This window comes from Alexandromys fortis, unplaced genomic scaffold (assembly GCF_014885135.2).
Source record: "Alexandromys fortis isolate MF-2015 unplaced genomic scaffold, M_Fortis_MF-2015_v1.1 scaffold_0, whole genome shotgun sequence".
Classification (NCBI taxonomy): Eukaryota; Metazoa; Chordata; class Mammalia; order Rodentia; family Cricetidae; genus Alexandromys; species Alexandromys fortis.
Genome location: NW_026067949.1, coordinates 16616965 through 16643751, shown reverse-complemented (window position 1 = coordinate 16643751; position 26787 = coordinate 16616965). Strand labels below are relative to the sequence as shown.

The 26787-nt window shown below is 35.8% G+C and overlaps 1 protein-coding gene across 8 annotated transcripts in view; it reads right to left on the bottom strand.

The window, feature by feature from the left end:
- Pcdh7 (protocadherin 7) overlaps positions 1-26787 on the bottom strand; it is a 409627-nt gene that overhangs the window by 329165 nt on the left and 53675 nt on the right. Inside the window, exon 2 of one of the 8 annotated variants that reach the window (XM_050149947.1) lies at positions 11944-13693. The exons of the other annotated variants lie outside the window; for them this stretch is intronic. Coding sequence (XP_050005904.1) covers positions 13616-13693 — 78 coding nt within the window. The 3' untranslated portion in view covers positions 11944-13615. Of the gene's footprint in view, positions 1-11943; positions 13694-26787 lie in introns of those variants that run through there. 8 annotated transcript variants of the gene reach the window in all.

Genomic DNA, 26787 nt, shown 5'->3' with positions numbered 1-26787 from the left:
AATGAATAGACATTAAATGCAATTGTCTCACATGGGCAAGAACAATACTGAAAATATGATGGTATTCCTTTGAAAATAATCAAGGATCAAAGCTCCAAATAAATGTACAGTATTTACCAGAAAATATGCTGAATGTGACTTATATTTTCATTTGGCATAAATTATATGATAAGCCATAAGTCAAATTATAAATAGTATCTAAAGACTGTATGTATTTATCTCCAGCACCTCCTATGAAGTCCCTTGGGAAATACAGTAGGTACAACCTATGGACTTCATGAAATAAAAACAGCAAGACATTATAGGAAATCTTTCTTGGAAAATTTAACCAGTTATGTACCATGAATTAATCATTATTTAAAGACAAGTGGTTCTAAATTTTGAAATGTTAGACAACCCCTTGCTTACTATGGGATAGGTTGGAGCTGAATGTCTTTAGTTGCAAGCCAAAGATGAGACAGAAAACACCCAGACAGAAAGAAAGGATTGAGTCCAGCAGCACAGGTTCTAATTGGAATTAAATGTGAACAGAGAGAGAGAGAGAAAGGTCTACAAAAAGTAGCTATCCAGACTATGTCTTCCATATTCATGATACTTCAGATTTCCCTGTCATTAAGCTGTCTTTCCTGTCTTCCTACAAAGAAGATTTTAAGAGCTACTATTCATTTTTTTTAAAGAAAGCAGCATTTCCTATAAAATGAAATACTGTGAAAAACATATCTAAGCATGGCATGGAAGGACTTTCCTTTAATCCAAACCCTCACAAGGCAAAGGCACATAGTTGGGGTATATTTTGAGTTTGAGGCCAGTCAAAGCTATGGGGTGAATTCAAGGCCAGCCTACCTGACAGAGAAAGACATTGTCTTAAAAAATGGGAAGCAAAGAAAGGAGTCATATTATTTGTTGCAGAAAGTTTTCATCCACAATGGACAAATTTAATCATAAATTTCAAAAAACATTTAATAATATGCCATAGTATTAAAATCAAAGAAATGGAGATCTGAAGATAACCAGAAAAATCAGTTTATAGGCTACACAATAAGTCTAGATGATGTTAAAGAAGGAATACCATGGACTTTCTGCATTCCTCACCCATGATCCCAACACAGCCATGTGGGCATGGCTTCCTTGAGATTACAGTTTAGCGCCACAGTCTCTTTGGTTCTTCTGCATTAGAATGTTGGGGGGTTTACAATAAAATCATGGGGTTTTTTTTCTGCCTCCTATATGCCACATAGTTCTTCTGTACTGTTACAAGTAAAACTGAACTCTGTTAAAAGAATGGATCCATCTCTGTGTATTTTTGAATCATGGGTACACGTAGTTTTCTTGCTTTGCTGCTGATAATTATAGATGCTCTTGTAGTAATATGATAAACCACCAGAGAAGTACAGTGCACTGGTGTCTACAAATGGCTCCAGGTTGCCTCCATTACTTCTTTTGCTACATAAAATGTGGCCACTGAAGTTGAGACTCTAGAAGAAAATATGTTCCAGCAAAGCATTTAAACAAAATTTCTTAAGGGATATTTGTGTCCTTCATCCACATTTCTTTCCCTGTTATGCCAACAATCCAAGACTTCTACCCTTCTGTGTTTAGAGACCTGACTTCAATTTCTCCGCAAATCAAGTTGAATTACCTTAACATAGAATATAATGTCTTAACTCTTGAAACATACTTGTACTTTCAGCAGGAGTCTGACTATTCAGATTCTGTATTTGTTACATCTAGGTAACATACATTTATTTTCCCACAACTGAATTTCTTCAAATAGTAGATTCTGATATCACAGAAGAACGTTAGCAATGTTAGCTCATGCAGCCGTTATCCAGCATTTAATAATTCCTGGGAATGGAATATACATAATAATATACTGTAGCAATTCAATAAATGTTTATTGGATGGATGACATTATAGACTCTCTCGAGTATCCTAGAAAAACACAAAAATTCCATTTATAGGATAAAATGGATTCAACCACTGCTTTGTGGACACCTATCAAAAAAGAACACAACAAGACTGACAATGGAGGAACAGTAAATATTAATAATATGGGTAGTTACATTGTTAGGAAGTATGTTAATGAAATAAATTATGCATATACTTACACCCAAATAATATACATCAACAAAACTTAAAAGTCCTAGTGGTCTATAAAACCACACAAATAAAGTTGCTTACAATTTAAGATTAACAATTTGTTAAACTGGAGAATGTTTAACAAAAAAATCACAGTGGTATCGTTTACTCTAGTCTAGTTGAAAAGGGAAAAGAATTGCAGGATTAGATTAAAGTGTGGTTTAAAAATGATCTGGCATGGGGCCTGTGAAATGGCTCAGTGGTTAAAAGCACTTGCTGCATCAGTTTGATTGAGTTCAGCTCCCTCAATCCACTGACATCATAGAGTTGTCCTCTAACCTCCACATGTACATAATTCATGATTAAACGCTCATACACAGTGTATTGGTGCAGGTGCGAACACACTAACAATAATAAAATTTGCAACTATTATTCATTACATAGAGTTACCTGTCAGCAAACTCTAAAGTGAGAAATTACCCTTGGAAATCATGATAAAGACTAGGACATCGAGTTAAGGAAATATGAAAGTACAGATGTGAGAGAGATTAGACCCAGAGAAACAGGAGTTCAGACATATGTATTTGTGGTTTATTAGAAATGAGCCAGGTCTAAGTATTTCTGAAATGAACTGTTTCCTCCTTAAAAGATCTAGGAGATATAGGGCAGAGTTGATGAGCTTTGTTTTCATATCTGAATTGCTGAAAATAAATGTCCACAACATAAAAATTATTTTAATTAAGTTCTTCCAGTCTAATTCCAATTTCATCCTCTTGATCAGACACATAAAATACCAGTACATAAAAATATTATGCTTTTTTTGAACATACATATTCATATAATATACTAGGTTGCATAGTAACTAGGGAGGTGTCTATTCCGTTATTACAGTAATTCAGTTTAAAGGCACACTCAAAAGCAAGTAAATTGACTGCTGAGGGATACCAAAACCATCCACATGAAATGCAGTCAACCTAAATATCCAACTGCAGCAAATATTAATGAAACAAGTTAATAGGAAAAATTGTAACAATATACTTAAAGATATTAAAAAATACCTATTCCCAATTCTCACAATTAAGCAAAATAGTATGGTAATTAGGATTCAATGGTTGGAGAAAGAATTTCCTGTTTAAAAGTGTGTCACATCCTGACCTGACGTGCTGACACATGCCTTTAATCTTAGCACAGGAGATGCACATGATCACCCCAGTCTACATAGTGAGATCCTTTTTAAAGCACAAAAAATAGAAATGTTTCACTACTTAAAAGTATATATATATATACATATATGTGCTAATATATATGCTAACATATATATGTGCTAATATATGCTAACATATATATATGCTAATAAAACAAAGAAAGAACAAAGTGGAGATGAGGATATAAATTTACCTAATTATCCTCTTACATACTATTAAAAAATAAATAATGAAAACTGTAAAACTGTTGCATATTTTCTTGCTATTTGTTTTAATGAATAGTTTCTAAACTCAGAAATCCTTGTGGAAGCAGCTCAGAGTAATGCATTGATCATCATTTTTATTATGTTCTCATTTACAAAAATTACCATGTTTTATAAACACATTTGTATGCTCCAAACAATTCTAAAACACCCCTTTGAAGCGATGCAAAACAGCAAGCTCATTTATTAAGGTTATAAAGTCTAAACCAACAAATGGCTCTAAAATCAGCTCTCAGTTCCTGAAACCAATGAAGGAAAAAACGTTGTTAAACACAGCACGTCCTATTTCTCTGTTGCCATGATGAACAACATGGGTAAGAGCATGTTAGGGGAGGAAAGGGCTTACTTGATTTACACATCCACGTCTCAGCCCATCCTTGCTGCCAGGGTTTTGCCCTAACATTCTAGTTACAATCTATTATTGGAATCTCAGTCTAGCTTATAATTAAGGTAAGACCTTCGTTAAACATAAACCTGGCTAAGGTTACTCATGCCTACAATCCTAGTTTACAGAAGTCTGAGGCCAAAGGATTTCTGTGGTTTAAAGCCAGCCTTGGCTACAAACAGACTGTCTGACAAATAAAACAAAAATGGATGTGGGAAGGACATATGGGTGGGTGAGTGGGTGGGTGGGTAATTGGTAGGTAGATGAATGCATGGATAGATAGATGGATAGATGGATGGATAGATAGAAAGATAGATAGATAGATAGATAGATAGATAGATAGATAGATAGATAGGCAGACAGATTGTTGAATGGACAGATAGACAGATGTATTAACAGGCTTTTGTGTGTATAAATGTGTGTGATTTATTTTTATTACAGACTTGTCTTTATATCAAATAGCACTTACAAGTACGTAATATATGACTGAAAACATTATGTATTACATTCAGACCTCATCAGAAACTTAACTCATTGGAAGTAGTTGATTGGACCTTATGTCATTTGACTGAACCTTTCTTAAAGGCAGTTTTCGTTTACAGTTGATTAAGATGTGGCAGGTAGTTGTAGATATATCATATATGAATACATATAAATGTTATGAACCACATTTTTCATAATACAATGAGTGTATTATCATCTTCATTTAAACACAAGTGGAATTGAATGATTTGGTTAAGGTTGCTCGAAGACTGATCTACAATCAATACACTAAACTCTTCCTTGTTCAATTTATAAATTATGTCCTTTTGTTTTTTGTTTTGAAGCATTGAGACTGAATTTGTCACAGAACGAGTATGCCAGTAGCTGGTTGAGGACCAGGACAACTCTAATCTCCTGATATTCTAGGTCAAACCTTGGGCAGGTACTGGATACTTTGCCTGTATGTTGCAGCTCTGGTTTTGTAGGTAAGGAATCAAACCCAGAACTTTAGTATGCTAACCGGACAATCTACCAACTGAGCTTCATCCCCAGAACCAATTATGTCTTTAAGTTACAGCTGTGCTTGATGACTTAGGCTTGTAACCTAGCACTGGAGAGGCTGAGGCAAGAGAATTGTAATGAGTTCCAGGACAGCCTAGGTCACATAGTGAGTTCCAGGCTAGAGCTACAGAGTCTCACAAAAGACCACACACACACACATACACACACACACACACACACACACACACATACACACACATTTATTTTTTTGTATATAAGTATAATATGAAACTCATTCAAACTGGGGAGACAGGGAATCTTCATTAGCTTCAATAGCTCTATGAACCATAATGTTTCAAGAACCAACAAGGGAGAGCAAACTGTGAAAACCAAAATCAAACATATGTCCCCAGGCAATGAAGCAAGCTCTTAGTGACTTCAGTTCAAATATGATCTGAGAAATATCACAAGTATTTATTTTCAAATAATTTCATATACATTTGTGTACAAATGTACATATACATATATATGATGTGGGAGTGTCATATATCAATCTGTTGATTTCATTGGTTAATTAAATAAAGAAACTGCTTGCCCTGATAGGTTAAAACATAGGTGGGAGGAGTAAACAGGAGGAAGAGGAAGTGAGGTAAGACTCCTCAGACAGATGCGAGATAGCTCTGCTCTCAGAGACACATGCGATGAAGCTCCGACTCAGGATGGACATAGGCTAGAATCTTCCCGGTAAGCGCACCTTGGGGTGCTTACATACATTATTAGAAATGGGCTAGTCTAGGTGCGAGAGTTAGCCAAGAAGAGGCTAGATATAATGGGCATGCAGTGTTTAAAAGAATACAATTTGTGTGTTGTTATTTTGGGCATGAGCTAGCAGGCAGCCGGGGTGCTGGGGACACAGCCCGGCCGCTCCTATTACAACATATATATGTGTGTATCTTTGTGTTTGTCCCAGCCCAAATATTTCCTGAATAAATTTTATATCATCAGTCAAATAGATTTATAGTCTCAAAATAGAAACTTTGGTTGACTGTATGCCATCAGTTAATGATCCATAATATTTCTATTTCAATAATTATTATGACCTCTGATAATTTCTACTAAACAAATGTTGGATCATGTGAGTATATGGGTCAAATATATATGGGTCAAAGAAATAGATAAGGGAAAAATGAGAGGAACCTTAAATAAGTTCTTCTTATTAAAAGCCCTGGTACTGTTTTGCCAACAACAATTGTAGCCTCCTACAAATACATAGTTCCTGGGAATAAATTTCAATACATAATAGCAAAATATTTTCTTTTCTTTCATGGATTTGATCATGAGAAGTGTAAACCTTCAATAATATTTGCTGCATTTTAGTGCTCAAAAGGAAATCTACCAAGGTCACTGTCTGCTGTGAAAAACCAGAGCCACTCTTCTGGCATAAGACCATGAGGATTGGCAGATACATCCATTCCGTGTAATAGAGACAAATGCACACCACCTGAAAACACCCTCAAAGGGGAGAAAAGAGAGGATGAGAGACCCTTTCATGTCACATACAGGGTAAATTATTTCTATGCCATATTCTTCCCTCAAGCCTGTCCAAAGGCAGAGCTGTTAGACTTTCCAGAGTGCCGCCCTTTGTAAATCATTTCAATGACTCTTAATAGAATCCGGTGAATCACATTATATATTCAAAAATCTGATTATCTTCATACCTGTCTTTCATGTTTGCTCTCAAAACAGCAAGAGTCATATCTTTTTATCTAAGAGAATGCTCCAGGCATTGGTTTGTGGTCACTTAGAATTTAAAATGGGGTTCATTTGACTACAGCTCAGAGAGTTAGTTCACACCCTTTCATTCCTGCATGCGCATGTCACATTGCAAAAGAGGCTTCTTTGCAATGTTGGGTCTGGGTCCAAGGAAAAAGTGGTGGGCATTCTTGGATTTTAAAAAGAATTATTTTTAATTCTGGTGACATCGTGACATATTCATCAACACCTTGAAGTGTAATTTTTTTGTTGTTGTTCATTGTCTTTATTAAACCTCTTGAGGGTTCAATGGCTTAGGTCACAACATGAAACATCATGCTAATTAGTCTGCTAATTAAATAGGAGAAATATATTGCACAAAATAGATTGCTGTATTACTTTGTTTTAACTTTTGTGTCGTTTCAACTTGGTAACCACTAATTTGAAATCCTCTAATCACGCTCTTTAGCCCAAATGTTAATCTCAGAGAGCAGCAACCTATGATTACAGAGCCGAACTGCAAGATATAGACTGCATTTTTCCTCTACATTAAAACTGTGCTTCTAGAAGACAAGAAAGACCCTGTGTTGGTACATATCTTGGTATTCATTTGAATACAGTCTCTCTATATGGAGGACTAATTGGAAGTTCTCCTTATGAACAATTGTAACAACTTCTCAGGGTGAAAAGTAAGATATTTCTGTAAGTTCTCAGCAAAAGATTTTTGTTAAAAGGTCCATGTTATTCACTGGATTTATTTCCTTAATATTTTAAATGTTCTTCTTGCACACATTTGTTTCCGTAACATGACTATCACAGTCAACTTTCAGTTCAAAAAGTCATAAGTTTTATTTACTATTAAGTCACCAGAAAGTTCTTGTATCCTAACTGTGCCCATTTGAAATGCTTTATCAGGAGGAATTCAGTTTCTGATGTTTCCAGCATACACGTCCCAAATGTCTGTGTCTTTCATGAGTGTGACACACATGGGAGAAAAAAGCCTGTACTGACTTCCCTTTAACAGCTAGACACACAGGAAAGAAGATAGATCAGAGGCCTGGAACCCACTTAGATCCCACAAGGGCAGACTTTTCACCAACACAGTTGGGCAGCAGCAATTAGAAAATCGGCTGAACTGTAGTTGTAAGAGCGCTTGGGTCGGTCTCAAAATGGGAAAATAGATTTTAACCCTTAACATCTGAGGACAGAAGTAATAGGTGATTCCTTTAAATCACAGTAATGAAAATTCCCCAATAAAAATCCACAGAAAACAACTTAGGATCTGTTGTTATGCTGCTGTGGATGTCCATAAAACACACAGGGTCCAGCTCTATCACTGAAAGAGCAAAAATTTCTCAAGCTTGCAGTCTAATAAAATTCCTGAGTTGGCCTTGTTTCTTTTCAAACACTCCACTCCTGAACGGCGACATGAACTCAAAATAGCATCTTCTCCTGTTTTCACAAGTGATGTGATGTGCTTCAAGACTACTACAGCACCATGACTGAGGTCAGCATTTCCAGGTAGAGCTACTAATCATCTTACGTTATTGAAGAAGGGGTTTTAAATAGGTGAACATGAAGGTCGTGGAATTTGTTTTATCCTCTCCAGAGCTCAAGTAATCATGGACCTTCAATTCCAATTCAATGGCACAAGCATGTATTTTGTTTCTATTTTGTGTGTTCAAACCCTATCATCTAATAAATGCAGGACATTTGGTCCTTAATACTTTTCAAAATAAAATCCTTTTAATAAAATAGATATTTCTTGGACATTTTCAAAAGTAACACACTTGTTTAGTGGTGGTGTAAACCTCTGTACCGTTAGTTTTTATTATACTTTGTAAATAATTTATCATTTTATGATAGTGATATCAGTAGGAAAGTCTATGCCCTTGTGCCTGCAGGTAAGAGGGTCTTCAAACATTCTTTTTGAAAACATCCATCTTTGGCTTAGACAAAGTCTTGATCCCTGCTTCCCCATTTCAGTCTAACTTGTCTGTGCTTGCAAAAACCATAGCTCACAGAGCTCAAGGTCAGCACACCAGAAACTGATAAATTTTCCCGGAAAACCTCAATCTGCCTGGCCCTGCTGAGTTGCTCTAGGAGTTTTCATCTGCCTTTTTGAGAATGATATTAGCTCTTTCTTGACTCATAAATACCTGCCATACCCACTCTAACACATTCTGACATCAATTATAAAAGCACTGATAAGAAAATGAATGATTGAAAACCTTGAATTAGTTCATAATATGGCACATGTTTGTGTGTGTGTGTGTGTATGTGTGTGTGTGGCCTACAGTAATCATCGTTAATTTATGACCCAGTATTGTTACCTTTGTAATGTTGTTTATGAGTAAATGGAAGGAGAGGGGTGGATTTGTGCAAATAGTCAGTTGGGAAGCAATGTTTCAAACCGAGGCTCTCTGACTTCACTGACCTCTGAGCCACTGTGTGTGCAGCACTGCAAGTGCCTGCACAGATTCCCCATTGCCCTGTGAACTCTACTTCCTTATGGAATACAGTTATCATTTTCTCCAGTCCGCCCTGATTCTGGAAGCAAAACCTGCATTTTAAAATGTTTCAATGTAAAGCTACATATTTATAGTCACATATGTTTAGCCCACAAAGCAAGCAAATTGGAAAAGAATTTCCCTTCTTTCCTGTCTACAGTATTTAAAGCAGATCATTTACATCGGAGTCTATCTTTAACAAATATTTCTGTATGCTAGAACCTCAGAATTCTGTTTAAGTCAAAGTCAGGCAGCTTGACTCCATCTCATGCTGATAGATCTGTGATCTAAGGAACCAAAAATTCATCTCTACACCCCAACACAACTCAACAAACTCATATCATTGTTTTACAGTATGTGGGGGCCTTAAAGCCTTGAGACCCAGAGTGTGACCCATTAAGTCAGAGTAGAAATACAGCCCAGCTCTATCTCCTGCTAGTTTTTTACCTCTACATGGCAAGTGAAACTGTCTTATTTTCCGAGCCCTATGATAGGTATAATGACAATACTAGTGTCTTCATTAGGAGGTTGGTAAAAATAAACAGAGTCATTAATACATCGCCAGGATGGAGGTGACTTTTAGTAACGTCTGTTTCAAAAGTAATCTGAAAAATACTAATATCCATTCGGTTGTCAACTAAGCAGCATCAAATTCTTTAAAGAAAAATAAAAGCTAAGATGAAAAGCCAGCATTATAATCCTTAATTTAATGTTTTCTAATTTTACTTTAGTGAAATTTTTATTCATGTGAAAATCTGATCTGCATGCAGCTTTTGAGATGATTCTCATTCCCAGCTGCCCCGGCATTTACACAACGCCCTTCAATGAGCAAAAGAGAGCAAAGAGAAGAAGCTCTAAAATTCTTAGAAAGTGGCATAGGAGATGCTCAGAAGCTGGAGGCAGAGAGGGCATCTGCAACGTCCCCCCCCAACTGCTAATCTTGTGAAATCAACTAATGTGATAGGTTAAATTTTATTGTCTATATGAATTGTACAAATAATTGATTTGAAATTAAGCTAAATTGGAAAAAAAAAGGTGTGCAATTGGCTAATTCTCTGCAAAAGAGAGAAGCTGTGAGCCCTGCCATCTCTATGATTGTGAAAGCAGTACTGCTTTACAAGTCAGCGCACAGTAATAAAAAAAAAAAAACAAAACATGACATCTATACTAGCTCTGTTTTCATTTTCTTTCCTATGGTGTCCTGGAACTTCAATGGTTGGGTGGTAGCAGGAAAGTAAAAGGAAAGGATTGTTTTCTGTGTAAGGTGCTTTGCAACTAAACATTAATCTTGAAGTTTTAACAGTCACAAGACTCCTCTGTCTGTGGTTGCTTCCTCTAAGCAAAGAATTACCATTAGATGAAAGAGCCCACAGCAATAAACATCAGGGGCTAGCTAGTGTCTGCCTCTCCTCTGAACTCAACCAGCCTGATCCAAGTCCAGAAATGCCTTTGAAGTCATGGAGACCTTTATGTGCAGATCAATCCTTAGGGGGTAAAGAGCAAGAAAAACTGGTTCTCTCTCTCTTACATTCTGCCAGTGCCTGCATTCAACTCTAGGCAGAACAAAATGGCTTTCTCTGTTGTAAAGGAAATGATTTTGTACTTGGGTGTTACTTGCCTCAGTTGAATTAGAGGGAATCTATTGATCCCAAAAAATAATTATTTAATGCAATAGCATGTTTCCTTTTGATTAAATCAAGAACTCAGCAGCAACAACTGTAAATTTATTACCTTGGTCTTAAAGTTGGGGGGGTGTATTCTTGGTCATAAAGTGGAAGACTACATATGACTCTCTTTATACCAAAGATCATTCTTTATTAGTTATGGTATCAGTAGGAAGTATCAGTTTATAAAACCTGTAAGTTATAAAATTATAGAAATTAAAGTTAAAATTAATCTATTGATGGTATCAGTCAAAAGCCTATATGAATTTGAATGTCAAAGCAGAGTTTCTCAGATTTGGCAGAATCACTAGCAAAATCAAACATAGATTTTCAAATTTTCAGGGCAGTTTCCTTATACTGCATAGATGGATGGATTACGTGAAACTCAGTCCCAACCGACACATCTATGAAACAACTAATGTTCAAAGAACGTAGCAGACAAGAGGGTATAAAGATTGTAAGATCTATAAGAACAGAAAGTTGGCTATGAGACTATCTCCTAAAAATGGCTTCATAAACAAGGCCTAAACAATGTCCATATCAATAGACACCTTATGTTAGAAGGGGCAAAACCTCATGGAATCCTACCACGAAACAAAGAACTATAGACAACTAATGACTGCTAAGAAAGGGACAACTAGTGTCCCTCAAGGATGCATGCCTTCATTGGTTATACAGTACAAAGATTCAGTCCTGAGAAGACACACACAAATAACAAAAACAGACTAAACAGGATGTTTTTATGNTTACAAGTAACAAGGATAATCAAAGAAAAAAAGGCTATCAATTAGAAAGGGAGACACAGGGGTGAGGAAAACATGGGAGGAATGCGGTGGAGGTTACAAGGGACATGTTGAAGGGACAAAGTGAGGGGGAATATAATGTCATTATACTCTAATCAAAAATATAAAAAAATCTTAAATCTTCAGGGTCTAAGCTCTTTACTCTCCTCTAAAGACCAATAAGCTGAACATGTTGTATGTATCAATGTGCTTTTCAGGACTATTGACATAAGAATCATAGGCATCTGATTAAGTAGTTTTCATTTATTGTATTGGTCACAAAATATTGAATACAATAGAATCATACAGTTTGGTTTATAGTTTATTATAATAGCATAAATAAAGACAACCTCCCCATAACATTATAGATAAGAGAATCAGTTGCAATTGATTGTCACATAGAAAGAAGAGGTAAAAATTCAACTATAAAATTAATCAGCAATATAAGGAGAAATGAATAAAAATACTAAAGGACAGTAGTTTCAAAATTTTTATGGCACATGGTGACTACAAAACATATGTTCATTTGTTTCAAATATATATTACTTGATTTATTTAACATAAATTATTTGTTACATATTTTAGGTTGAACAAATGGAAAGGATAAATGTGCATAACCTACTGACAGAATAAAAAACTATAATTGAGAAACAAAAATTTCTGTACTCCCTGCTATATTAGCATCCATGATTCATTCGCGTCCTGTCACGGAAGGAAACAGCCTGAAGGAGTATGAAATGCATTTCCAACTGTCTGCACACTAATTTCACATGAGCTCTACTCATTATTATCAGACATCAGTACCATCTTAGTATAAATGGCTCAATCACATCAAATATCATATTTAATTGGGGAAATTCTGCAGTAGTCATCCTATTTTAGAAACACTTGCTTTGTGAATAATAATCGTTAGTAGTAGCAGATGAAAACGTTTAGGACAGTTGATGCTACCTCTTGTCATTCTAAGTCACAGACCAAAGTGGAAATGTACCTGCTTAAATTTTATCTCCTTCCACACACACAAATCTACATTCACAATGCTAAGAAAATTAGGCTGTAGATTTATACAGTGTCTTCCAGTGATGAAGTAACAATAATGCAAAAGAGCTTCTTGCATGCAGCTCATCCTTGTATGTTTTTATATTAAAAGGCTTTCCTCTACACACATGAATGACTAGGACTACAAGTTTAAAAGGCCAGTTTCTGGGATATTGACATAATGGCCCTGTATTCCTTGAACACTTATGTGGCTAATCATCCTAAACTCATTGGGAACTTGTGGAAAAAAAATAATATGGTATGATCTGTCATCTGTTTCTACAACCTCATAAATCTTGTTCAGTGGGTACCAGAATGACCTAAATTGCATTTTCTCTCAAATCCCCAGTTCCTCACTTTCCCTGATTGACAATGGTACTTCTTCATCATCATTAAATAGCCTTATTAAACAGTATTACATTGTCTAAGTTTTAGAATTAAGTCCTGAGGTATAACTTCCACTTCTTTGTTGATCTAGCACAGGCCCTGATGATTTCTACATAATGCATCCAAGGAGTTCAAGCAAGGCAAATGAAACATCTTTTAGTAGTCTCCACATTATGAAGGCGAAACAGGAGGAGATGGATATGGCCACTCTTGAGTCCATTCAACTGCAAGTGAAGAAAAAAGACTTCCTGATCTTCTTTTCACACTCCTGAGTTTGACGACATCTGAGTCTCTCCACCATGCGATTGAAAAAATTGCAAAACCTCTCTCACAACCCTGTTTAAGTCCATATTCAGACCTTTATTGTTTTCAGTCATGTTTGCAAAGTACAGTTTGATTTCTTTTAGCAGATTTTCTGTGTGTGTGTGTGTGTGTGTGTTTGTGTTCTTCAAAATCAGGACTTCACTTTAATGAGCTGGTGATCTTGCCCCTTAGGAATCAATTTCTTTCTACAATTTCCAAGTCTATTAGTATCCAACATATTGAGTTGGAACTTAACATGTATTTCACTTACGGGCACATACATTGATTTTACACGATTCCTCAATGTGGCCAGGTGGGTTCGTGGTCTGCACTGTATCCACCTATAAAAAATACAAACATATATGTCTGCTTTACAGGGATGTGAGTAGGATTTTGCCAGCCTAGCTGCAAAGCTTGAACTGCCCGTCTCAACTAATGGTATTCTTTCCTTTTTAAAGATGTGCTTGCATTGGTCATGGCCTTTTTCAGAAGTCACAGAGACATAGCAGTTCTCACTACAATTAACAACCCTGGGGGCACCTAAATCAATAGAGCTGGCGAGTCCCAAGGATGCTATCCCTGACAAGAAGTGTTTGATTGGTATAAGAATCATTGAGTTAATTGTGTTTCAGGGTTCAGGCCTTTCAAGGCTATGAAATGTCAACGGGAGGGAAGATGGAGAGTGCAGAATCTGTATTCTGTAATCGGAATAGAGTGATATGGCAATTATGCTGCAGATGCTTTTTAACTTACACATCCATGAAGTGTCAGGGATGGGAGCTAGATCTAAACGTTCACACACTCCAAGTAGCTTTGGTCTCCAAATGAAATCATGAGATAGCTCACTCTCTCTCCATAGAAGCCTAGCAATTTACATGCGATGCAAAAATGGACTGCTGATCTCTGGTAAACACGAATGACTCTCTGCTTCAAAGTCATGACTGCTGTCAAGCTGTGCTCCATGCCTTTGGATCTAATTTGCAGAAGTAGAAGTGGCGATGCATACGCCTTCAAAATATTTTGGAGCTAATGTAAGCTTTAAATGGTGTTAAGTATTATTCTGAACTTGAGACCAATCAATGGGCTATTTTTTTTTTGCTTTCTATGCAAGAAATAACACAAAGCATTTTCTTTGTTTGATGTTACAAATGATGACAGTAAAATCCTTAGTAAGCCTGAAAATTGCAAAAAGGATCATGTCATTTTCAGCACGTAAACCGATGAATGAAGTTCATGACTCAAAGTGCTTAAGAATCAGGATAAAGAGACGAAAATCTTCAATTTAAATTCCAAGGTCACAACATACCTGCATGCAAACACAAACCGGAAAGAAGTAGCTGTTGTTTCCCCCTGAATGCTTACTGACTTATGTATAAAAGTGGAGAGTATAATCAAATGACTAATTTGAAAGTTAATTATTGGAGCGGAAGGCTTACCTCTGAGAAATGCTCTGTAGTGAGTTATCCTTATTAGCTATATACGTGAAAGCAGCTTTAAAAATGTCATAATTGCTTATTAAATATTATCTATTAGGAAAATTATTTTTCTCTACTAAGTCTAAAAGTTAATAAATTTTTAGGCTTTGATCTATTGCATAATCATGTCACCAGTAAATACGATCTGAATCGTAAAATTACATCAGATATAAAATATCTTGTTTCACAGGATTCCTATCAGAACACGTTTAATTCAGGCTTTTTTACTCAAGATAGTTGGAATATTTCATTTTATATTCTATTTTCAAATTAACCTGCACCCATCACATAAGCATCAAGCATGAAAAATATTCCATCTGACTCTTCTGTGTTGTCCACATGTATGACATGCATACATAGTGCTTATGACACATTTAACCGTTTTGCAGTTATTCATTTAATTTTTCTATCATATTCAAGTCTACATTGTCATCCCTGAGGGTAAACTTCATGTTCACTTTATGTGTTCTTTTCCTGAATCTGCACATGATTGGTAGGTAATAAATTGTGTTAATGAACGAATGTATTTTTGGGAATTGATAATTAAGCAAATCAAATTATCTGTTATTCCCTGATACCATGCATGCAATTTTGAAATTTTAAAATTGTGTGGACATCCTTGCTTTACATTATTTGTTGTATAACTTTTGATTTTAGAACACAGCTCTTCTGAATGGTAGCAAAATATATATACTTTGCCAGTACATCATTGTCTCCAATTTTTATATTTAAGTTTAGTCTGAAAATACAAAAATATCATTAAGCTTCTTTTTTCTCTTTTCCATGTGGAAGTAATTTATTTTCCTCTAAAGGTATGAGCTATGCAAAGTTTTCTGCAAAGCTTTTAAGAAATGAGTGAATAAATGAAACATTTAAAAAATAAAAATCCGAAGAGTCAAAATGTTTAATGTTTTATTTTTAAAGCTGACTTATACTTTCCACTTATAATCATATCCAGGAATATAAGACATTTAAATAATAAATGCACCATCCTGTCATGTAAGGTAATGATATCCCCTTATTAAAATGCTACTCAGAACTGTTCCACTGTTTAACTAGCTGTGAGGAGCTGCTCGTGGTGTTAGATTGAGATGCACGGAAAAGCACAACTGTACACTATTATTCACCTTTCACTAGAGTCAGGAAAGACAGGTTCTTCATGATTCAAAATTACTGTTTTGGAGCAAAAATGTATATCAAATTTCAAATCATTCATTGAGCCCACAGAGAATCATTTAGGAATCACAATTCTCAAAACTGTGTTGGTGTGGATCGGAATAGAAATGTATGTTACCAGGATGTGTTTGCTTTGATTTGAAACACCTAATTAGAATGGCCCTGGAAGTAATTTTCAGATCACCACAACTAAGGAGATAGGCGTCAATAAATCAGACCCGACCAATCTTTCAGTCAGGTCCAGTTCAGGTAAAGTTGTAGATTCTTGGTCTGTGTCTTCATCTTCCAACCTCACACCTCAATTCATTTCTATCACGCAGGCAACAAGTCACACACACACACACCCTTTTCTATGAGACTATCACTACATCTCAAGCCTTTCATTTCCTAACTAAAAGACCAATTAACTAATCAAGGAACGTAATTTACAGAAGTTATTGGAAAGTAGTTGAGTTCCACAACTGACTCTCTCCCTCTTCTTGTGCTCCCTGGACAATAGCGACAAGTGCCAGGAGAGGGAAACTGAAGTACTCAGAGACTAGCAAGAGGACGCAGATCTAGGTATAAGAAAATGCAGAACTCCACACATAAGAATATATATGTGTGTGTGTGTGTGTGTGTGAATACACATATATACTCTGTGAAAGAATATGTATGTATTTTTCTACTTATTTTCATTAGGTATGCCTCAATTCTAATCATGTGCCTATGTAATTGGAGAAGATTAAGTGCACGTGTCTGTTGAATGTGCTTGCATATAATTGGCAACATGTAAAATAACTCTATGAATATGCATTATTTTTCCTTGAGTGATGTTCAAATCGAGGAAAAAATGAGAGGCACCTCATAAAAGGCAGACTGTATTCCAAAACACAAAGAATACGTTCATTCTAATTTCTGCAATCTAGAAACTGAGGTTGTTACTAATATTTGAGAACATGACTGACCAATAAGGAATTTAATTTCCGGCATGGTAAAGAAGAAGCACAGCCCCTTAAAACAGGAAGTTTATTATATGTTTGAATAGTAAAACCTACTTTAATTGGAAAAGAAGAAACACACCAAACATAGGATTTAGATAGTTGAAGGACTATAGGCAGCGGTGGGGAAGAGACAGAAATCTTAAATAAATAAATAAATAAATAAATAAATAAATAAATAGGTAATTCTTGGTAGTAATTTGATCTTGTCTTATGATCTATATAAATAATTACAAAAACTGTCAACAGTGATGGTGATTAGGGACTGTGGCACCCATTAAGAACGGATGGAGCTGGCATCTAGGACCCCAACACAAGGCACACTAAGGACAGTTGAGCAAAAGAAGCAGCAGAGGGTCCCTCACCATCCTTTAACTTTTCTCCCTGAAATAAGTCATCCGTTACCTCTTGAAAGACTTGTGGAGCTGAAATGTGTATACCTGTAGGAAAAGAATTTCCTTATCTATGGCAAAACAGGGTCACACGTGCATTTACACAAACTGGCCATGCTATGTTCCCATCTGTGCATAACCGTTGCTTCAGACGCCCTGTTCCAGCATGCTTCGCAATGGTTCTCCACTTGTAAAAGCTAACCATAAAAATGTCTCTCTGTTTCCTTGACTTATTTCCTTATGAAAGATCCTGTATCATGTAACGTATATATCATATATTCTTTTACGAACCTCCAAAAATATGAAGAAAGGCATTTTTCTTCACAAGAATGTTTATTAAAATACAATTTAACCTTACAATGCCTTTCTGAAGCAGCAATCTGAACTCTGATCACTTCATGTTGAAGAAAGTGGAGCCAAGAGACAGATATATTCTTATATAAAACTGTATACGGATAAACTCGGGAACCTAAATCAGGATTTGGAACTCCTAGTCAAATCCATTTTCACTACACTGTTTGCACATAAATTACTGTTTAATTCTGATTTTTAAAAAAATAGACAAATGTGTTACAATCATAAATGCCTCCACTGTGGCATGGTTTAATAAATAATAAGCAAAAATTTATACTTCCTAAACTACTATAAAAGAATATGTTATGCTGACTTCCCGAAGTTTATGTGTTTATCATACTAATCATTATTAGTTCATTTACATGTGTGAGGCATGTGCACACATATAAACACAAAGTCACATTTGTCTGTATTGTTTTGACATTGCTAAGGAACAAAAGTCTTTTCTTTTCTTTTTTTTTTTTACTATTAATTACTGAATCAACCAAAAAAGGAAATGCCATAGTAATATATACCCATTCCCCACCTGAAATTGCTTGCTCTTGGTTTCAGAGTGTGAATGACTTGGAGCCTAATAAAAGAATTCCTTGGGTTGGAGAGTCAAACAATCAATATTGACTGACTTGGCTTCGTATTAGAATTGTAGAATTTCAGTGTCAGCAACAATGCCTAAGGCTATAAAGTCCAGTCTGGTACAAACATAGAAAGAAATAGATAGCATCCCAAGAAACCAGTCCAATTCAGAGGGAACTTCTTTTCAAAAAAAAATCTTTTAAAGAAAGCCACAGAAACATAAATATGAATGCTTTTGCAACCAAAAAGAGACAAAGATGAAAACCAAGTGCTTGAGCTTCTGAGAGACCCAAACCATCAGAAGAGGACTGGCGAGGGCAGTGGGAAAGGAGCTTGTTGAATGACTAACCTCAAACTTGACTCAGCTAGGAGCCCAAGGATAGGGAAAGAATTGCCTTGGAGAAAAGCAATTGGTAAGGAAGATAAGAGATGAAGTCACAGGCAGTGAGAAACTAAAGCCTAGCCTCCTGAACATCATATATAGACAACATGTCAAGAACTCTAGAGATAAAGCATGCAGTTAAACTACTTGCTAAGGAAAAGCAAAAGTGATGCAAAATTCGTTTCTATTTTACTATAATATTCAAGTATTTCCCATTTAGTTCATTTTCTTTGAATTATAAATTTTAATAACAATTTCAAAGAAAAAAAGTTGTGAATCCCGAAGTGATAGAGATTAATTCCACTACTGCTAAGCACGATATAACTAAAATTATGATAGGAGGGATCACCGCTTTACAGTGTCATTTGCATGGGATTAAAATTTAATACGAATGTATTCAAAATCTCATGGTATTCTTGAAGCTCCTGATAAAAAGTAAAATGATACCAGCTTATACTATCAGCATTATCCTCTTCATACCAACAGTACTGGTAGCCCTTGGACACAACAGCAGCGCAAGCTGATCTTTGTGTGCTAAAGCAACGATAACTCAAAAAAAAAAGGAAGAGACACTCATGAGAAGATGGCAAGAGGAAGCTCTACTGTCCTCAAATGCCACAGGAACTACACTGTCTGGAAAAATGGTGAGATGCTTGGGGAGTCCTAGTCAACCACGAGTCTGACCCAGAAACGAGAAAACAAAGGAAACACAAGATAACACTGTAGCTTGAAAACGTTGTGTTTTCAGAAGAAAACTAAAGCTAACCAGCCAGCTTTGAGGTTACAGAAAATGTTGGCTCAAAATGTAAAATTTTGCACACCAGTTATGTGGTCTGTTTAGTGGGTAAAAATTGAGTATGATTCTATTTTAATTTGGCTTGTGGTTTACCAGTCTCAAAAATCTATGCCTTATTGCAATTAAAAATTACAAGAGTCTTCAATAAATACTTTCCTACGTAATAAGACCTTGACTTAATATATGCATATCAATACATGCATGGATTTAAATAGTACTTTCAGTATACAGAGATACACTATAGCAATAAGAAATATATAAAAGAAATGTAATCTCAAAGATAAAGATGCTGTTTTTCTTTTACTAGATGACACATTTTACCAGTGACAATTATTGAAGTCCAGAGAGGTGCCAATGTCAACTCAATAAAACATTGAAGATTTAGGATTCAAACTGAATGCCTTCAGGGTTTGGGAGATTCATTAGTGGTAATGGTGCTTGCTGCCCAAGCCGGAGAACCAGAGTTTAAATCCCCAAATGTTTGTGAAAAGCTGGGCAATGCCTGTGGCTGTGTTTACAGCCCAGTATGGTGGTATAGTGGGGACAGAGACCAGAGAATCACTCTTGGCCATCAAGACCTCTATCCAGGTTCAGTGTGAAACCCTCTATCAAGGAACTATGGCAAAACGTGATAGAGCAGAACACTCTGTCTTTTGCATATGCACTCTTTTGCATGAACACACTTCCTGCACAGATACTACACACACTAACAAACATACCAAGAACCCCTAGTCATCCTTGTGACCAATCCTCACCTCCAGGTAAGTGTTTATTTCCGCTTAAGTTATAAAACTACATCTAGGAAAAGCTAAAGATCGCAGAATGAGGTTGTTCAACTAAAAACCAAATGTCTCTAATCCCAGTAACCCTAGTTGTGATATAAAGAATTCTTATGATTTACAGTAGACTTAATGCTAATAACGCCAGCAGGCTTATCCAAAAGACTGCAATGCAAAACATAAAATAAATGTAAAACGGCAAAACAGCATTCTTTGTGATAAGAGATAGGTCTGTGTTTGGATGGCTCTTTAGAATTTTTATTTTGAAGAGTTTAAAAATCATTAGAAAGTAATATGAATTACTTTTAAGTCAAGCTCTAATATAGCTTCATTTCAAGCTTTTGTAGAGGGCATGGTTCTAATCAATATTGCATCGGATTTTTAATATGTTTAATATTGTATAAAAAGGACTGTAAATCTTAGATTTTAAAATAGGTCACAATGCTTAAAGCACTTAATCACAAAGCAATATGGTGTGTCTCAACAGGAAAAAAAGGATTACGTGCTTTTCTTTTTTTTTCTCCTTTGTCTTTATAAGTGCAGTGTGATGTATTAGTTTAATTAAAGTCTACCAAATTATCATAAGGATTTTATGTGCTGCAAATAATTGGCTTTTTCTTCCCTGCTCAGTTTTTGTTAATGGAAGCAGAACATTTTTTTTTTTTTATGATGCTTAGTATAAGATACTTGAAGACTGCAGGGAAGTAAGGCAATTGAGGGGCCTAATGAAGTGACCTTTGTCATCTAGGACTTGAAACAAAATTGAGCCTGCACTAATGCAATGAAGATAAGCCAACGTTTCCAAAGAGTTAAAAGGATAGATAACATTATGGCTCAAAGCCAAACTATACCAAGAATCCATACATACATAAAAATGACAATCCTATTAATAGGAAATGCTGAAGAACTCTGAAACGAGGTAAAATGTATAAATAAATCACATATGAGGATGCTTTTAGTGCATGTCATGGTAAATCAATCATGGAACATGTTAAGTTAAAATGAAGATAAAGTTATATTATGGGGTACCTTTTTAATACGGGGCAAATTATGCCCACAACTGAACAAAGAATTAAATGAAAGCCATTTCAGAAAGTTAATATGATGGCCATACCAACTGTTACTTTGAGTGGAAAGAAGCAATAATTAAAATATATAAGCATTTACAGGACACCTCTCTTTAACAGAAAATCTGGGGATAGCCTACGAACGTTAAATATCCCCATTCATTGCCTGTGGAATTTAGATCCAGAATTTCTAGATATTTTTAGATATTCTAGTAGAATACCTAAAATCCATTGCTGAATATGTATATCCTGTATTCAATTATAATCAACTGCTTCTATAAAAAATTACATTGGCCAACACTCATGTATAACTTTCCTGGAAGAAACGATTTTACAGAAACTCTGAAGATTTTGTGAAGATTTATTTGCTGCTCTGAATCAATTCATAAAGTTTCTGCGGCCATTCTTGGCCTTCTCACTTGTAAAGAGTTTTGAATTGGTGATAAAAAAAAAAAAAAAAAAAAAAAAAAAAAAAAAAAAAAAAAAAAAAAAAACTAGCATTCTGCTGGGTGTTTCCAGAATGCCAGGCCAATGAACAAGGTCGGTAGGAAACAGATACTATCAGCAATCACAAAGAACAAAGAAAGGACTCAGCGCTGAGAAAATAACTTGGCCACACTGCAGACCCAAAGCATGGCAGCAGTGGAATTTTAAGCCCAGGAAGTCTCCTCTAATCTCTGTACTCTTATGCACTCTACACTCCACTGCCTCTCCAGTTGCTGCGGAATTTTTGCTTAAAGGCAGCTATTGTCACACTTGCTCTGCCTTTCCAACTCAAAAAAAAAAAAATGTTTTTAAAGATCCATACTTTTTAATATACCCTTAAGCAGTTTGAAATCTAAACATAGATTTTTTTTTTAAAGCTTGCTATTATTGTTTTATTTTTTGCTTTGTTTTATACGTGACCTCACTATGCCCCCCAGGCTAACTTCAACCTTATGATCTTCTTGCTTTACTCTCTTACAAGAAAAGATCTCTTACTCTCTCCTTCTTTCTCTCCATCCCTCCATCTGTCTTCATCTTCCATGCCTTTAAACAAACACACACACACATACACGTGGACACACATACAAACACACAAGCATGCATGAGGACACACACACTTCATATCACAGTAATACTTATATTTACAAATATTGATATGTGCTCATAATATATATTAAGAGGCATAAGTATAATGTGTTTTCCTCTCCTCTCAAGGATACTCTATTCTTATAAAATCCCAAGACCTCAAAATTCACCAAAACAAAAACCTAACCAAGAGGATAACAATCTCCCCTGCATCTGAACACATGTACCTAGGAAGAAGGGCTTTCTTGGTGAGGATGCATGCTCATTTTGAACAGATACCATCTTGATTTACTCCATTTGTTTTAAGCCAAGGAGTGAAAAAGGATCTTTGACAGAACTGTCATCTTTAAAACACACTGATATTTCATTTTCCCTTTTGCACTGTTTAAATTGCTTAGTACTGAAATCCTTCCAGCAGCTCCTATGTCCAATTTTTCAAAGCTGTCATTTCCTAGTAAATCTGCTTAAGCAAAATACTAATGTTGTTAGGAAACAGAACAAACATAGATTATAAAATGCATTCTATTCTTCTTTGCAGGTCAGAATCTAAGGCAAGAATGAGAACTTGGATGAATATGTGGAAAAAATTGAAGGATGACTATGATGGATTGGCTAAAGTCCATGAATCACATGCATTTCTGATTAGTTTGAAAGATACTCTTGGACTTAGCTCAGTAGAGGTTCTAAGCAATTATCATATAATCAAAATGTTATTTTCAATGCATTCACTAAAGGTCATTGCATTTATAAAAGCAAATCCTGATGGGAAAATGGGACAATGAAAGATGACCGTGGTTGTCTTTTCTAGGTTCAAGATTACAGCAGCCATCATAATTTAACTTGTCATTATTTTATGACCCAGAAAGCAACAACTACATTGACAACAAAAATCACCAAGTTTGTAGACTTCTGGCCTTTCTGAAATGTATGATATCATACACTTATATCCTGTGGTACCCAAATGAGGGAATCAACAGCAGATACTAACATCAAAGTAATATATGTAAGGATGAATGGTGTGAGAACTAACAAGACTTGTCATTTCCAAGCAATGTCCATATGTAGTAACGTGCTTTGGGAAGAATCAGCCATGTTGATTGAAAGAATTACCCAATGTTTTTAACATAAAATATATATTCAGGATACACACACACACACACAAACATATGTTCCAAGCTGAACACATATAAAGAAGATTCACATTGCACATGCAACATTTTATTTCAAAAATGTTTTTACACAATTTTGGCTGAAATTAATATTTCTAAGCATATGCAATACAAACTATGTAAGTATTGCAATTGTATCCATTGCTTTAAAAAGCTAGTCATGCCTCAGCAAAAGCCAAGATTGCTTATGGTGTACAATCCGAAACCCAATTCTCTCCTGGCACTCTAACACTGGATCTGTCACCCTTTAACACCACAAAATCAATACCCTGGAATGTCATGGTTCTCTGCTGGCCCACAAAGTCAAGGCATGATCAATTTCAACTTCCTTACTAGACAGAAATAGACTTAGACAAATAAAAGATTTCATTCAAGTTAAATTCAATAAAGCAAAGGAATAAAGGTGGAGGGAGTCAAAGTTGTTAGAATTCAATCCAATAAATGTAGACTTACATCTAGACTTATTTTAAAACCCAACTACATTGCAAGCCATCCAAAAGGAATATGTTATAAATTAAAATAAGCATATGAATTACTGTAGTTCCCAAATTAAGATGTATATCCTCTGAGTGCGCACACACACACACACACACACACATACACACACACGGACACACACACGGACACACACACACACAGACAGACATTCATTTCAAATCTTGCATCATTTAAAAAGCAGTGGAAGAGTGTTAACTGAATTTCTCATTGCATGTATATCTGGGACATATAACGTTAATGTTGACATCACTTGCCAGTGCTAACAAAAATCTTATTCCTCCTTTAATAAACCTTGAGTGCCTAAGAGAGTTCCCTGAGAATAAGTCTTTTAATAAATAGCTGATGGCTGAAGAAAAGGAAATGCATGTGTTCCATGTTTCCTACATAAACTGTATCAGAGCAAAGTTTCTCTCTTTCTTGTCTGTCGCTTTTGGTCTGGCTTCTGTATTGTCCCACATACTCTGCAAGCACACTGTTGCTATTGTGGGTGAATTGATGCCCCACATATGGCTAATCAACTGCTAACGTTCTCTAATCAACTGCTAATGTTCTCTGAAATGTAAATGACTGACATTGAGAAAATGATTGAGTGGTTAAAATTTTGTATATCTTTGTTTTATACAGTGTCAAATTCCCATTGTATATGATTGTGAAAACAGTATTTATTAATACTGTGGGAAAACTAGACCTGGTAGTTGAGAGGAACAGAGTGGGATTTTAGCTCACTAACTTGCTGTGTAACTTCGCTTTCCTAGGACTCTCTAGTCTTAGGTACAGAAACAAGGAAGAACATGAGAATAAGGAGGTTCTCATGTATCCTCTTGGGAATGTACCCTCCTGGATACTTGAAGGGACATGAATTTCAAAGAAATCAATGAAAGAGGCTCTAGAGGTCAGAAAAAGAGAAAGAAAGCAATCCTATTACTGGAGTTAAAAGAAACTGGTCATTGAATTGAGCAAAAAAAGTACTGAAGGAACTATAGAGATGCTAACAGTTGTGGGAGGCCTTTGCAGCACGTGGTGGAAGACTACTCGAGTTCTACTTTGAGTCACAGTAAGGCGGGGAAGATATACCATTCTTTCTCTTGCCTTCCTATGTCATTAAAGCTAAAAGAAAGATTATGACTGCTCCCTTCCAGCTTGTATCATGGGCAAACTGTGGTACATGAGTCTCAACAATAAGATTCATAGAAATGTCCTTAAAGAGGCACTATTTTCTAAAATAGAAAGCAAATGGATCCAAAAGAAGATTTTCCATTCTGTTTTGTCCACTGTTCTTTCCTTACTAGAAGAAAAACAATACAAAATAGAGACCACCACATTCTTTAAATTGTGGACAGGAAAAATCAAAGGGTGAGAATGGTAGTGCAAGCTTGCCAACTCACAATATCCAGACCTGTGCTGTCCAGGAAAAGCAGCCTCCCTTCCTCCCCTATTTAACTATGGTGAATTCATTATTTGCCGCTGCGAGCATTCCTGGGTGATATCTTTGCTAAGGGAAAAATAGAGAGACTAGCAACCACAAAGAATATAAGGAAGTGAGAGGGATACGAGGGTTCATAGCCACTGCTGTTAACACACTAAATAATGTAGGTCTGTACTCTATTTGGTTTATTGACTTTTCCACTTTGTCTTCTCTTATGTTATTGACTTCTTGCAAGAAGAAGACTTACTTTGCTTAAGGTTTTACATTTATTTCTCTCTGTGTTTTTTCTGCCTGTTTCTATGTGTGTTTGAGTGTGTTTGTATGTATGTGTCAGAGAACCTAGCAGAGGGAAACCTGTGGGTGTTGGGTCTCTCTTTCTACGATGTGCATTACAGAAATAGAACCCAAGCCCTTAACTTGATGGAAAATTTCTTTGCCTGCTAAACATCTTGCTGGTCCATAGGATAGCTTTAAATGCTACCTGTTTATCATCTATATCTGAACTGAAATAAGAAGACGTGATATTCATTTTGGACTGTCTTATTTATTAAATAAATTTTTAACAAGAATTTCATCTAAAACACATGGAAAGCACACAATTTATTTCATAAGGAAACTATTAAAGAAATAAAGTCATGTATGGAAAACACCTAATTATTCACAGCACATTGCGAGCAGTTATCCACACGGGATGATTCAAGTAAAACACATCATTGACACAGTATCTGGATTTAGTAAGTACTTATCTGTTATTAAAACTGTACCACTCTAACAGTCTCTGTCCCTGTCATTTCTGGGAAATTTCTGCCCTAGCAAAAACGTTGTACTCTTGCAGGTATATTTCAGCCTCGTGGACCTTCCCTCTAAGTGATGGCTGACAGAATTATGGGATGACTCTTAATCCAAGCATGGCTATGTATTCTTTCTGACACTTAAAAGCTTCTGTAAAGCAAAGGATACTGTTGCTAAGACAGAAAGGCAACCCACTGACTGGGAGGAGATCTTCACCAACCCCGCAACTGACAAAGGTCTGATCTCCAAAATATATAAAGAACTCAAGAAACTAGACCTAAAAGGCTAATCAACCCAATTATAAAATGGGGCACTGAGTTGAACAGAGATCTCTCAACAGAAGAAGTTCAAATGGCCAAAAGACACTTAAGGTCATGCTCAACTTCCTTAGCGATCAGGGAAATGCAAATCAAGACAACTTTAAGATACCATCTTACACCTGTCAGAATGGCGAAAATCAAAAACACCAATGATAGCCTTTGCTGGAGAGGTTGTGGAGAAAGGG